This window comes from Ranitomeya variabilis, chromosome 1 (genome assembly GCF_051348905.1).
Source record: "Ranitomeya variabilis isolate aRanVar5 chromosome 1, aRanVar5.hap1, whole genome shotgun sequence".
In the NCBI taxonomy this organism is placed as follows: Eukaryota; Metazoa; Chordata; class Amphibia; order Anura; family Dendrobatidae; genus Ranitomeya; species Ranitomeya variabilis.
In genome coordinates, this window is record NC_135232.1 from 1,028,252,362 (window position 1) to 1,028,268,177 (window position 15,816).

The 15,816-nt window shown below is 42.1% G+C and overlaps 1 protein-coding gene across 2 annotated transcripts in view; it reads left to right on the top strand.

The window, feature by feature from the left end:
• FAM149A (family with sequence similarity 149 member A) overlaps window positions 1-15,816 on the top strand; it is a 74,635-nt gene that overhangs the window by 43,170 nt on the left and 15,649 nt on the right. The window contains exons 6-13 of one of the 2 annotated variants that reach the window (XM_077279633.1): window positions 450-629; window positions 1,109-1,296; window positions 2,443-2,597; window positions 2,707-2,801; window positions 6,129-6,353; window positions 7,537-7,660; window positions 11,536-11,664; window positions 15,225-15,303. In XM_077279633.1, the coding sequence (XP_077135748.1) occupies window positions 450-629; window positions 1,109-1,296; window positions 2,443-2,597; window positions 2,707-2,801; window positions 6,129-6,353; window positions 7,537-7,660; window positions 11,536-11,664; window positions 15,225-15,303 (1,175 nt within the window). The remainder of the gene's footprint in view (window positions 1-449; window positions 630-1,108; window positions 1,297-2,442; window positions 2,598-2,706; window positions 2,802-6,128; window positions 6,354-7,536; window positions 7,661-11,535; window positions 11,665-15,224; window positions 15,304-15,816) is intronic. The other variant, XM_077279634.1, reaches the window with a different exon arrangement.

A 15,816-nucleotide genomic window follows, 5' to 3' on the forward strand; every position in this document is an offset into this window, starting at 1 on the left:
CAAGTACATTTATGTAGTTATTATAATAGGCTATAATCTCTGGCATTTGAGTACATTTGGAAAACTTCCCTATACTATAATTTGTTGGTCGGTTGAGATTAGGAGCCAGATCATTGAGATTCCCATAGATTCAGGGGCTGAAGAAAGTTTATTTTGTTGGTCACGACTCACAATTGCTTAAAGAAACATAGTCAATGAAGAAACTTCCTTTTGTAAATTGGTTAATGTGATCTTGGGGTCCTTGTTATCCCGACAGGAGTGGACTCCAGAATTGAGAGCCTTACTCGTGTATGGAACGTCCAGTAGATATGCTAGAAATGTGTATGATAGCTATATCTCTTTAACATATGATTTATAAGTTTCCAACAGTGACCAGTAGTTTATTTGTGCTTTATAGTACTATATTGAAAAAGCATTAACACTTCAATATAATATCTAATTTATTTCAGACTGTGTGTATCTGGATCACGACTTGTCCCTACAGTATCACCTTTACAAAGAACTGAGGAGTCCACATCTAGCGCTAGTTCTTTGGGTTCTGATTCATCAGTTTATTCCTTCCTGGAGGAAGAGATCTATGATGTGGAAGGCACTATTGAGGAGTACCTTGCCTATGACAGCAGAGAGCAGTAAATAGCACATTTTCTTATATTAGTCAATAAGACTTTGACTATTAGCAAACATTACAAATAAAAGATCAGTTTAAAATGAACAGTCTTCAAATTGCTGATTACGGCAGGCTAAAGGGCACCATGCATACTAGACTAATGTAAGCTGAACCTGCCGATATCGTCAGGTTATGCCGACGCTATAATGTGTGCGGGGGAGATGTCCAATTTCGGACTGCCAGCCACCGTGTTCTCTTGGAAATAAGTCTACTGCAAAGATGTCTCATAGAGAACACGGGAGAGCTTAGCTGAGTGAGTACTTCTTTGTATGGGAGAGACAGCCAAAGTGTCTGTTGGCCAAAGCATTGTTCTGCCGACAGCCATCTAATGTGTATGGATATCTTAAACCGTCAGCACATAAACTTCATCTTTAAATCTTAACCTGCATATGAAATATTGATGTTTAAGAAATGTAAAATTAAGTCTTCTTCAACCATTAGTGATGATGAAGGTATGGATCAAAAGAAAACGCAACTTCATCAAAAGAGGACTAAGCGGGGCATTCCTCCTGTGTCGCCCAATGATTGCATGAAGGATACTATTGCTGCAGAAGTATTTGATGATACTTGGAGGACTATTGTGGAATCAGTGCAAGAGCTCCTCATTAAAACATGGGAAGTCACTTCAGGTACAACAATGAAGACAGAATGGGACATTACTCTTCTGTCGGAGTGTACAGTAGATTGTAAAATGTGTTTTGGGACAACTGTATACCCACTTCTGATATTTTCGTGCTTATGTTTTGCATATGATGAAGGTACCATGACAGTAAACCTACAATTCAAGTACATGAACACAAATTAAGTTATTATCTACAGGGAACAGTGGCAGGTGGAGAGTTTATCTGAGGCAGTACAACTTTCAAACCGTAATGCAGGTGTGCTAAGGCGAGCTCAGGGTGGCCAGAAACCTCCCTGTTCTCCAGATCTGGGCCAGGCATTATTTTCTGCAGTCAATCTGATGGCAGCTTGCCAATTCCTAACAGTGCAATGTGATATAATAGAACATTGAGAGGAGCACGAAAAGAGAGAGTTGGCACTTGACCGCCGTTCCAGCAGGAAAACAGAGTGGACTCCTGACTGCATATTGCATGCTGTTAAGATTTGGCAAGCTGCAGTCAGACTGACTGCAGAAAAAAATGTCTGTCCTGGAAACCCCTTTAATCTAAGGTTAGTCTTTTACACGGCAGTAATTATTTATTATTATTATTATTATTTATTGTTATAGCGCCATTTATTCCATGGCACTTTACATGTAAGGAGGGGTATACATAATAATAAAGTACAGCCAAAATGTATCTATGTGCAGAATGTCATTGTCAATGTAAAACATATAATTAGCCAATGTAAGAGCTGATCACCTTCTAGTTGACAGATACAACTGAATTTACATTTTGTTTCACATTATTTAACCATTTCTCAATATAGTATAGCATTAAACATGTCAAATAAAAAAAAACTCCCAAAAAACAGCATATCCACGTCCGATAGGCAGGACATTTCTTGTTGGGCTCATTATTCTTGCGGCATTGAGCATCTGAATTATATCACCCAACCTTAACTTACTTATTTAGTGGGGGAAGATTGACGCCTTTTAAGCCTTACCATGTATGAGGCAGTATTTTCGGCAATGTTTGGACCAGTTCGGCAACAGAGGATTTGTCAGGCAGGATTCCTTGATCTCAGGAGGTCCAGCATTACCATATTCTTTTACAGGGCTACAGTGGAAAAAACTTTAGTTTTCATTGTAACTAATGGGGAATCTCGAATTTCAGTAGAAATAAAGAAAGCAGGAAGGATCCATAATTCGACTAACCACTACCATCGGCTTCCGCTTCCACGGATAACATCAGGATCAACAGGTGTTCCTCCATCACGAGGCTCGGAGGCACGGAGCATTTCCTTTGGTGCTTATGTTTTCACATCACAGGTACAATCTATGATAACGCAGCTGTTCCTCGCACCGTCCCAGCCTTTATTTCTCATTGCATCTAATACTATGTCAAATGTCATTTTGATCATTTCCTACTGTTTTGCAGACAAGTCGTAACTTCAATAGTGACTTGAATGGAGTGATGACAATACAAGCCAAGCCTCTTCAGCACCGCCATGCTGGCCTAGTAGAGAAGACACAGTATGTATGCTTCATTACTTGGCACATTACTCTGAAAACATTAGACACACTGGAATAGCCAGGATGAGTTTGCCAACTGCATTCTTCTGTTGTGTTAGGCTACGTTCACATTTGCGTTGCGTCGGGCGCAGGTTCGGCGACGCATAGCGACGCATGCGTCATGCGTCCCTATATTTAACATGGGGGCGCATGGACATGCGTTGTCTTGCGTTTTGTGACGCATGCGTCATTTTTGGCGCAAGCGTCAGGGCGCACAGGACGCTACATGTTGCATTTTTTTTGCGTCCAAAATCAAGCCAAAAATGGACACATGCGTCACAAAACAATGCGTTTTTGCATGCGTCTTGCATGCGTTGTGCGTTGCGTCGCCGACGCAACGCCCAACAATGCAAATGTGAACGTAGCCTTATAAGTTAACTCACAGGAACAAAATATGTCAAAACATTTTGGCAGTGGGTCAGAACTTGTGTGTGCCCATTTGACTCTTAAGTTTTCCTAAAGTCGAGGCAAAAATTGTAGTGGTTATAGTCTATCAGTGAGGCACTGTCTTAATAGTTTTGTTACATGCGAAAATTGAGGCACTGTTTCACCATAGGAGGAGCAGTGTGTAAGTTTGGAGCTTAAATTTGTAGTTATACTAAGAGGCCCAGAATTTGAGGATTATACTACTAAGAAGGATGGAGATTGGTGGTTATACTACTACTAAGAAGCATGAAGTCTTGTAGTTATGCATCGATAAGGCACAGAGCTCGATAGTTGCTTCATAAGAGGAACAGTCTGTAGTCTTGGCGCTTGCATTTATCTGAACCACACACCTTGGTGGTTATACTTATAAGAGGCACAGAGCTTGGGAGTTACACTACTAAGAAGCATGGAGCTTGGTGGTTATACTACTAAGAAGCATGAAGGTTAGTGGTTATTGTCACGTCTCTTGATTCAAACCCTTGGTTCTGTGGTTGGAGTCGCTTTCTGCCGAGCCACAACAGAGTCACCTTTTCTTTGGGTGTTTCAGTTATGTTATCCTTGTTTCTGTCGGTTTTGAGTAACAGATGATTTTCATTTACTCTGTTTGTCTGCCCTTTACTCTGTTTGTCTGCCCTATCACCTTTCGGGTGTAATAGAGTGCAGGGTTGAGTATGTCATCACGGAACAGACAGACCAACTGTTGAGGGGAATTTATTAACAGGAGTAAGTCTCTGTACTGATACTGCGGGGACCAGGGGATCGAAGTCTCTTCTCTGTTTCCTGGGAACTGGAAACTCCGGGGTTAAGACTATTCTCCAAGTGAAGCTGCAAGCAGGAAATCACACAGCCACTCTGCGAGTCTCTGTACACCAGGCTGACAGTCTCTCTCTCTCTGCAGCAAGAATACACAGACACTGAGCAGTTTCCTTAGTCACACTCAGGGGTCCTGGCTTGTCAGTGCGGTCACCGGGGCTGCGCTCTCAGGTCACTGTAAGCGGATACGTAGTCTCTGATTATGGAGGCTTCCAAGTCCCCACTCTCACTCCAGCCTTAGTGCCCTCACGGGGAGCACTCTGTCATGGGGAGCGCGGCGCTGCAGCCTGCTTTCTCTCTGGCATGCTGTCCCCTCTCTCTGGCGCGCTCTGCTCTCCCGCACTTTTCAGACCACACCCCCCTCTCTTCCTCTCTGCTCCCAGTCATCACATGGTCCCTTCTGTCCAGGGCAGAACGTCTTCCCCCCGACAACCCAGCTGTCTGACTAAGTGGTTCCAGGTAAGGAGCAGGGAAAGCAACCTCCTTACACGGGTGCAGCTTTAAATATCTTCCACTAAAGATGTTTCATGTTGGTGATAGACTTTATTGGATTCATTCACTTTGCTGTAGTTTGTGTTGATTGCAGTTGTTTTGTGTGTGATTTCTTTATGCCTTAGGGCTTTTTCCTAGTCTGAACAGGGACTTGTCAGGGTCAGGTATTTGTCTTCCTGATTTCTACGTTACCTGTGTGAATGTGCTTTGGCAGTCATAACAGTTATCCTTCTTAGAGGCTCAGAGCTTGGAAGTTGCAGAATAACAGTAAATCTCTTCCACTCTAACAACAGACAATTCTCATCAATAACTATCTCAGCCAAGCTTTCTGGGGCTTACAGGAAACTGTCATAGCACAGCTTGCACTGCTACACTAGTTAATTGTATGACTCATTCTTACAAAAATTCTCTCTCAGCCCAGGTCTCCAAAAAAGACCACAGTTTCTGGTCTCCAAAAAAGACCACCGTTTCTGGTGTGTTTAATTTCTTTCCACAATTTTTTTTAAATAAAATAGTTATAGTGTAACCATGTTTTTAATAGGAAGAAAAAAAGCCATACTTATCACTAGAATCTGCCTGCTGCTCTAACAGTCTCTGCTGGACCAGAGATGATGACATCCCTACTAATAGTCACCTGATCCTGCACACAGTCAGTAGCCTCATCGGTTAACTCTGGTAGTCACTTCCAGTCTGGTGGAGACTGTTGGATCAGCAGCGCTGGAACAGAGGAGGATCTCAGTGGTAAGTATGACTTGTCTTCTTTCTTTTGTAGGCATCCCTACATTAAAATGAGCATAAACCTTCTAAGGGTATGTGCACACATTCAGTATTAGGCAGCGCTTTGGATGCAGCACATGCCCACTGCTTCCAAAGCGTTGCCGTCTTTTGAACGCAGGTAATTCCGCATGTGATCATTGAACCGTGCGGAATCACCACACCCAATACATTGTACAGGTGACACTTATCCTGCGGAGGCTCGCGTCTCAAGATAAATAGACATGCTGTGGTCTGGAAAGACGCACCGCATGTCCGTCTCCGCAGATAAGACGCCGGTGCACAAACAGTGGAGATGGGATTTCTTGAAATCCCATCCACTATGCTGTAACATCTGGCCGTTGCAGGTTGGACGCTGCGGATGTATGTAGCGTACAACCCGCAGCGTTTACTGACCGTGGGAACATACCCTGACTGTACAATGTTGCACTGTAAATAAATATATATGCTGAGTATGCAACTTATCGATAGCTGTAAAGAATTTGACTTTATGGAAACCACCATGATATATATGGTACTCCAGAACAGTCACACTTTGCCTACCATTCATTTACAAGGAAAGTGTATACTTTAAATTTCCCTGTTAAATGAAGTCACGGTATTTGCATGTATTGGAGAGATGTTGTTGTACAAAGCATATAGTTTCCAAATTATGTGTATACATGAGAAACTATGTGCAGTTCAAACATGCACCATAAATCCAATAGTTGAAACATGATTTGCTGATGTTTTTATGAATTAACATCCAGGAAAAATAACTGTCTATTTCCATTTTATTTCAAGTGATCAAGAAGATAAAAGTTTATCTGTTCTGCCGAGGGTTTTAAACTCTGCACGTAATCGACATGGAAGATTGAGTGACAACAGTATTTTTTCATCCTCTCGGATTCTACACACTCCTTCTAGGAAAACAGCCACTCAGCGAAGACTGCCTTCTCTTACATTAGATCCAACACAGGCCAAAGGACCCAATGTTTACAGTGATGAAGTCCTCAGGGGTACAAAGCTGTGAGTATGTGCAGGGAACATGCAGTTCTTGTTATTGGTGCGCGGCACATTTCTAGACGGTTTGTTTACCACCAGTTTTGCACTGGAGAACAAGACAACATGACATATTACTGCAGGTACAACACAGGTCCTATTCTTACTACTCACCACTTTAGCATGTAGCAGGTATCAGACACTGGCTGTATGCTCACAGCATGGTATATTTGACTCTGAAATACTTCAGCGTTTCAGAAAAAAAACATCCTAAAAGCCCCTGAACAAGCAGGTCTTCGGCAGCTTCTCCCCATTCGCTGATCGTAGTTGAGAAGTCTCTGCCTATATACGCACCATGGTCGCCCCCTGACGAAGGAATTTATTTCTGAAACGCGCGTCGGGTGTGTGTGCGTTTACAGGATGGTGAGGCACCCTAAGGTACTGTTCCATTAGTATGTTCCCCTGGAAGGTCCCCGGGGTCACTTTTTTAGCACATCGCACCTTGTTATTTTGCAGCATTGCACAGCTCCCAGGGGATTTCACTATGCACATGTGAGGATTCCTCCCTAAATCTATTTCTGCACTTAAGCACTTTATTTTTACTTTTTGCAATTTTGCACAGTTTCTGTGTGATCTTCATTCATTTTTATATACGTTGTTTAAATATTGCTTTTTATTCATTTTTTATTTTCTTGCACCATGGCACGTATATATATATATATATATATAAATAATTGTAGTATTGGATTATATTGTCTTTCACTTTTAAGAATAGTTTTAGGGAATTGTCCATATTCCTTAAGGGGGATTCATTACCTTGCACATGCCCATTGGTGGCACTTATATAAATTGTGTTTATGGGTTTACTTTTATCATACATACTGTCCTGATTCGCACACAGTCTGTTTAGTAATTACATTTTTATACTTTTCTGTATTGCCACTACTAGTTAATAAAGATATTATTCTGAATTACATGATCCAGTCTGGTCTCCCTGGTGTATCCATAATATTGGTGTTCGGGTTGTTTCTAGATTATATATAGAAAGTGTGCATGTATATGTTTAACTACATCATAAAAAAATATGCTGCAATCATACCCGCAGATTATATGATTAATACAGACCTGTTATTTGTGATTCAGTTCTAGAAGAGTTTGCTTTAAATCTCTATTGCCGGTACACAAGTAATTTTTTGATTTTCTATTTCAGACACACTGGACTAGACAGGCTATCTTCACCATCCATCCAGGCCAGCAGGAATAAATTACCACCTATTAGCTCATTGGAAACAGTGGATCAGCAATTATCAGTGCCCGGATCTCGGCATTCTGCTGTACGATTACAATGTTCTCTTGTTCTTAGAGTTTTATTCGATATACATGCCTTTACCTACAAAAAAAAAATATGGTGGCATTGTAAAGTACCCAAGCTAGGTAGTCGTGGGCGAGCTGCTGCTCCTTTTCGCACTGGCACTACACGGACAACACGTGTGCCCGTCCCAGTGCGCTGCTGTGTGGGGGGTGCATCACACTTACTTCTAACCCGCAGGCCTCCACTGGCTCCAGGTTTTCCTCTTCTGGGACCTTGGCAGCAATCAATCCAGGGGACACAGGATTCGTAAAACCAATCAAACTTTTACTTGATAACTGGCAGTCTTTACAAATAAGCATATAGGATAAGGCCCAACGGGTTGTCGTCTTTCTCACAGGTACCGGACATAAATTCAGCCCTGGCTCTCGGTCTGGATAGAGCATCTGTCTTGCTAACTTCTCTAGCACTAGGAATTCTTCTCCACCAGTAGCAGTACACCCAGATTGCATCACCTCCCGCCTCTTACAGTTTGAGTTCATCTTCCCTTGTAACTTCACACGCTGAGTGCGCCCAAGGGCCCCGATGTCCATCTTGAGGTTCCCTAGGCTGGCAGATGGAATCACATGGAAGGGTATTTTTGACAATTCACTGCCCCGAATATTAGGCCCATGTTGTCCCTGGCAGCCTATTATATGAGACTGCTGTTGTCACTTCACACTACTGTTCTCCAATGAACTATCACTTCCTGAACTCTCAGTTCCTCTTCTCCAAACTTGGCCGGCCATTACAGTTAACTTTGCCTCGGCTAAACTGCTGCCCCAGTGGGTGTTACCTATGACAAAATGCATGACTATAAACTACAGTTAACCCCTTAGAATGTCAGGGAGCAGACCATCAGCTCCACCACTCCTGCAGCTTTCACCCTACATGCTGGAATACAACTTCTGTTTATTCCTTCAGTGAAAATAGAAAAAATTGGCTCAACAGGACTGGATTTTTCTTTGCTTTTTTTTTTTTCAAAAGAACATATGGTGCATACAAAAGAAAAATGTACATGGTTGACATGATCCAGTCAACGCGTTTCGACTGCACTAGGCAGTCTTATTAATGAGTCACGTTGCATTCGGCGGGCACGTCAAAACGACGCACGGGGACGCATCCGCATACAACGAATGTCCCTGCGTACACAATGTTAAATATAGGTACTCAAGACGCATGCGGATCTTAAGGAAAGAAGAACGCAGGCCTACGCTGTGCACAGAAATGCTAATGTGAAATCGGCCTAATTCTAGACTGTGCTAGTGCACCGGAGCGATTTTACACATAGACCTCAGATCTGCGTGGAACAAATTGCAGCAGGTCCATTCCATCCCATAAATAATTTTCTTCTTTTCAGTAAATATATAGTCAAATAAAGGGTGTCATTTAAAACTTCTACAGATCATGAAGCTATGTACAGTAGATGGAAGAAAACAGGTAGTGCAATTGGCAGGTGTGGTGAAAAAAATGACAGCAAACTTGCTATGGGACAGGGATAACATGCCCTGATATAAGACAGACAACTGATTTTATAAGGGGCATTTATCAGGCTTTGTTTGCAAGGCTGTATATTCTGCCCATGTGGGGTCTGTAATATCCACACTAAGGCCACGGTCACACGTTCATTACTTGGTCATTTTTTTACCTCAGTATTTGTAAGGCTACGTTCACATTAGCGTCTTTGGGCGCAGCGTCGTCGACAGATACCGACGCATGCGTCATGAGCCCCTATCTTTAACATGGGGGTGCATGGACATGCGCCGGTATACGTTGTCAAGCGTTGTACGACGCATGCGTCATTTGGGCACACCAGACAGGGCGCGTCCGACGCTACATGTTGCATTTTTCCTGCGTCAAATTTCCGGTAAACAACGCATGCAACACACTTGCATCGTAAATGCGCCAAAAAACCACATTACTGTCTATGTAAAACGCATAGGGCGCAGGTGCCTGCGTTGACCCGCGTTGGTCGACGCATGCACCTTTTGAGTAAAAAACAAGTGATGAAGTATCTAGACAGTGACAAGACCACCCCATAGATATAAAAAAGGGTGATGGCATTGTATTTCACTTGCCTGCACGTCTGGAAACAGAGAGTACATGAGACACAGCTCTGCCTTCAAGAGATGTAAGTATATAATTTCTCTGCCCATTTTTATTTTTTGTTTGTTGTTTTTTTTTTTTTTTTTTATGTGTGTGATTTTTTTATTTATTTTTTCTTGCAGTTTATGGTGGTTTATTTAATTTTTATTGGGTTGTTCTGCGTTGACCGCATGCGTCAAAAAACGCTGCGTTGTGTATTGCGGTTTGGGTTGCGTCGACGACGCTGCACCCAAGGACGCTAATGTGAACGTAGCCTAAGCCAATACTAGGAGTGGATGAAAATTGCCAAAGTGGTGACTTGTTTCTATTATACTTTCCCTCTGATTGTTCCACTCCTATTTTTTTCCTTCAAATACTGAGGTAAAATAATGACCAAATACTGAACATAGAATGTAGCCTAAAAACACGTCTCTTCACAAGAAAGCAGAATCTATTTAGATTAGCAGTAAAGTACTGAATGTGGCCTGTTTTTTTAACCTTATGTTTATAAAGATTAAAGGGGTTTTCCACTTTTAAAGAAATGGTCCCCAAACCCTCCCCTTGGTTCAGCACCGGCTGCTGCGGTGATATATACTGCAGGGATTATGTCACTGCTGCAGCCAAAACACAGAGACCGGAGCAGCAACAGACAGCAGGCGATAGACCAGGGGAGGGTGATTACTATGTCTTGTAAGGCCGGCGTCACACTCAGCGTATGAAAATACGGTCCGTATTTTACAGCCGTAATACGCAGAAATGTTCCAAAAATAGTGATCCGTATGTCATCCGTAGGCAGGGTGTGTCAGCATATTTTGCGCATGGCATCCTACGTATGTAATCCGTATGGCATCCGTACTGCGATATTTTCTCGCAGGCTTGCAAAACCGACATCTAATGGATTTATGTGCTCAAATGTTCGTTAAAACATATATACAGTATATATATATATATATATATATATATATATATATATATATATATATATGTCATTGAGACACACACACATATATATATATATATATATATATATATATATATATATATATATATATATACTGTATTTATATTTAATTCAGCGCAAGATATGTGAAAAGCCGGTAATTCAGTTGCCGGCTTTTTCTTTCTCCTTCCCAAACCCGACATGATATAAGACATGGTTTACATACAGTAAACCATCTCATATCCCCCTTTTTTTGCATATTCCACACTACTAATGTTAGTAGTGTGTATATGCAAAATTTGGGCGCTGTAGCTTGTAAAATAAAGGGTTAAATGGCGGAAAAAATTGGCGTGGGCTCCCGGGCAATTTTCTCCGCCAGAGTGGTAAAGCCAGTGACTGAGGGCAGATATTAATAGCCTAGAGGGGGTCCATGGTTATTGGCCCCCCCTAGCTACAAACATCTGCCCCCAGCCACCCCAGAAAAGGCACATCTGGAAGATGCGCCTATTCTGGCATTTGGCCTCTCTCTTCCCACTTCCGTGTAGCGGTGGGATATGGGGTAATGAAGGGTTAATGCCACCTTGCTATTGTAAGGTGACATTAAGCCAGATTAATAATGGAGAGGCATCAATTATGACACCTATCCATTATTAATCCAATAGTACGAAATGGTTAAGAAAACACACACACATTCTTTACAAGTATTTTAATGAAATAAAGACACAGGGTGTTGTAATATTCATATGCTCGGTGTTACCAAACTTTACATGAACTTTAGTTATGTTTGTTTCTTTCTGTTACAGGAAATCTCTAATGGTTTATTTTCCATCCAACAGAACAGAGCAAAGCAACCGCACAGCCGGGTGTCCAGTGCCGTACCTGACACTACGGGACGGCGACCCCTGCGTGAGAGAACGGTGGTAATGGAGCAGTTCTCACGACCCAACACAACACACACCTTCAGGGTAAGTACAAAAGGGTTATAGATATCATTGACAGTACACAAATTTACGATGACGACATATAAGCCTACAAAAAACTCCAGAGCATCCAAAAAAAATCACAAAAATGCACAATGATTTGTTATAATATGAATGCCTTTGATAAAATCTATACAAAAGAAATGGCAAAAAAAAAAATCAGTTACAAAGCTCCAATAAGAAGAGGAGGGAGACTCACTCCACAAAGTGCACATATAATATGATGGACAGAAATTGCACCAATAGGCCACTAGGTGGTGCACAAGAATTCGATACATTGTAGAATACATAGTAGTTGGGCTAATCTGATGCCAGAATATATGACAATGCAGTAAGCCATACAGTGAGGGTTACCGAGAACACAGGACTGTAGAAATAATGTATGAAATGAACAAAAATATTAATCACCTGCTAGTGCGGACATCCTAGGCACGTGCTCACACGCTTCACCTCCTGGCATTGTGTGGAGGACACTCTATTATTATATATTATAGTTTTTTACAGTATTGAATAATTGCTCATGTGATAAATGTTTTATCCAGCTGTCATGTTAAACTAGTTTTTAGACAAACAGAAATAGCAAATGGCAGCATGGCAAGCGATTACTGCATTACTGGCATATATCATGTTCCTGTGGCGCCATCTAATGTGAAATCTGTGTATTGCTGAAGTTACCAAGCTTCATCTTACACTACTGTAATGTTTTTTCTGCATCATAACACATTGTAGTATTATTGTACATTGTGTCAGATCTCATCTCTCATACATCAATACTTGCCTATGAATATGTGACACATATTTATTAAAAAAATAGGTATTTCACCACTGGCATTCCTAAAGGGTTAGTCACTAAAGAAAGTTATCCACTAACCATTGATACGGAATAAATTATCTGATCCATAATGATATAGAGAAAGGGCTCTGGAACCCAAAATCAAGAATGCACAACCTTTCTTTAATGAAGGGGAGGTGCACATGCTCGATCTCTGCCCTATTCATTGTCAGTGGGGCAATGGAGAACAGGTGAAGTATGTGCACCTCCACTCCAAGAAGGGGTCTACATTCCTGGTTTCTGGGTTCCAGAGCCCCTGCATTAGGATCGATGGAAGTCCCAGCATTCAGACCCTCCGCGATCAGTATGTTATTCTCTATATATCGTGTAGGGGAGAACTTCGTATTTGGGGAATAACTCCTTAATTCTGTTTTGAAATAAATTTACTTAATCAGGATCCGTCATTAGATTCATGCTAGTCGAACCAAAGGTGCCATGAGTAAGAGACTGGATGCACAATTGCAGCCAGGTATGTTTGTCTCTGAAATGCCAGAGCATGTCTACATAGGGTGAGACCTGTCAATCAACTAGAGCATGCAGGGAATAGACGGCTCTTTAAACTTCCTTATTTTTTGGACTATAAGACACACACCGGACCAAAATGCGCACCTAGGTTTTAGAGGCATAAATCAGGAAAAAAAATTGAAGCAAAAAATGTGGTCAATTCTATACTAATGTCCCCAATCCTGGTATATTTGGTCTTCTCATCCCCATCCTGGTATGCATTGATCCCTCATCCCTATCCTGGCAGGAATAATCGCCTTCATCCCTATACTAGTATGCATGGCCCCATCCCCATCCTGGTATGCATGGCTCCTCATCCCTATCCTGGTATACATGGCTCCTCTTCCCTATCCTGATATGCATGGCTCCTCATCCCTATCCTGGTATACATGGCTCCTCTTCCCTATCCTGATATGCAGGGCCCCATCCCTATCCTGGTATACATGGCTCCTCATCCCTATCCTGGTATACATGGCTCCTCATTCCTATCCTGGTATGCATGGCTCCTCATCCCTATACTAGTATGCATGGCCCCATCCCCATCCTGGTATGCATGGCTCCTCATCCCTATTCTGGTATACATGGCTCCTCATCCCTATCCTGGTATGCATGGCTCCTCATCCCTATCCTGGTATGCATGGCTCCTCATCCTTATCCTGATATGCATGGCTCCTCATCCCTATCCTGGTATACATGGCTCCTCATCCCTATCCTGGTATGCATGGCTCCTCATCCCCATCCTGTATGCATGGCTCCTCATCCCTATCCTGGTATGCATGGCTCCTCATCCCTATCCTGGTATGCAGGGCCCCATCCCTATTCTGGTATGATTTCCCCCAACCCTGGTCCTGGTATGCATGATCCCATCCTTATAATTGGCCCCCACCCCATCCCCATCCTGGTATGCAAGGCCCAGTCAGAAAACATTTTAAAAAACAAACCATTACACTTACCTACCAGGCGCTCCCTCGCAGCATCCTGCTCTGATGCCAGCAGCTGCTTAATGCTTGTAATCAGCGCATGGCAGGGACATCATGTGTTGCTCAGAAGCAGAGCACTATTGCCGGAATACTCACCGGGACTGTGTGCTCAAAGAGTAGTGAGTATTCATTGCTCTTCAGTAGCACGCAGTGTCAGTCAGCGGCTTCCTGCAGCTGCCGGCGGTCACATGTGCCGCTACTTAAGAGAAATGATATTAAAGAGAAATTAATATTCATTGCCTTCCACAATTGCCATTCACTCATTGGCATGGAATTCAAATGAATATTCATTTCTCTTTAGCATCAGGAACAGGAGTTAGCTGCAGCCACCGGCTCCAGTCTCCTGTGACCCGCTGCTCCGCCGATGCTGTTCCCCCACCTCTCCACCACAGCCAGACTATACACCGTACATCCGGACTATAAAACGCACCCCCCCATTTTCCTCCACATTTTTGGAGGAAAAAAGTGCGTCTTAGGCTGTGCACACGTTGCGTTTTTTTCGCGTTTTTCGCTATAAAAACGAGATAAAAACACAGAAAAAACGCATACATATGCATCCTATCATTTAGAATGCATTCTGCAATTTTTGTGCGCATGATGCGGTTTTTTTCCACGAAAAAAATGCATCGCGGTAAAAAACGCAGCATGTTCATTAATTTTGCGCTTTTTCTCGTGTTTTTCCCAGTATATAATGCATTGGGAAAGCTCCGGAAAAAAACGCGAAAAAAACACAGTAAAAATGCGAAAAATAACGCATGCGGATTTTCTTTCTTGCAGAAAATATCCGGTTTTCTTCAGGAATTTTCTGCAAGAAATTCTTACGTGTGCACATACCATATTTTTCAGATTATAAGGGTATGTTTCAAAGAAAAACGTACCTGTCCGTAATCGTGCTGCCAGGCTCTGATATAAGGTGTGCTGTCTGTAGTTTGGGCAGCATTAATCGAGTGGCAGGTTTAATTTAATGTAGCACTGGCCATTGAGATGAATGCATGGGTAAACTGAGGGGCACTGACACAGACACAGAGACCAGGGAGGGCATACGGACCAGGGCTATCGTGATGAGACCTGACTGCTTTTACAGCAGGTTTTAGCTTAGATCTTCCCTGTACTGTAGCTTATATTTGTATCGTCTATGAGAGATGAAGCTCACTGTAAATGCAATGTGATCCGTTAATCATTAGCAATAAGTGCTGTATGTGACTCCATTATTGTCATATTTACTGCAGTCAGAGACATCGCACAGAAGATCCTTTACTCCATTGGATTTTGCTAACCACACGTGGACAGGACATTCTTTCCTGACAAGTAAGAAGCTTTTTCACTACCGGGGTCCATGGTAACACAAAACCCATACTTAATTAAAATAAAGACACAAAGCCTCAAATTGGAAATCAATGGCCGTGGTGTTTATTCAGGGTGACATGAATAAATTAATTGAATATTACCAATAAATATCTTAATAAATAAATTTAATACCAAGAATTTAATAAATTAATTAAATAATACCAATAAATAACTGAAACAATCCACCCATTAGTTGGGCGATTTTACCCTCAAATAAACAACCACGACAAGGAAAGGAACGCAACAAAATAGGGAGAGCGGGCGGGATCTTCTCTCTTCATAAACGATATGAGGAAAACTGAGGGAAAACTGCCTATTTATAGACAAGATTCTTCCCAGTTTTTTACAGCTGACCAATGAAAAGGCATAAAAAGAGCGCCAACAAAAACCAGAAATAACCAGCTCATGTTACCACAGCTTTACACATTAATCATTTAATCCTTAAAATTCATATCAGAAACCATCCAAATATAA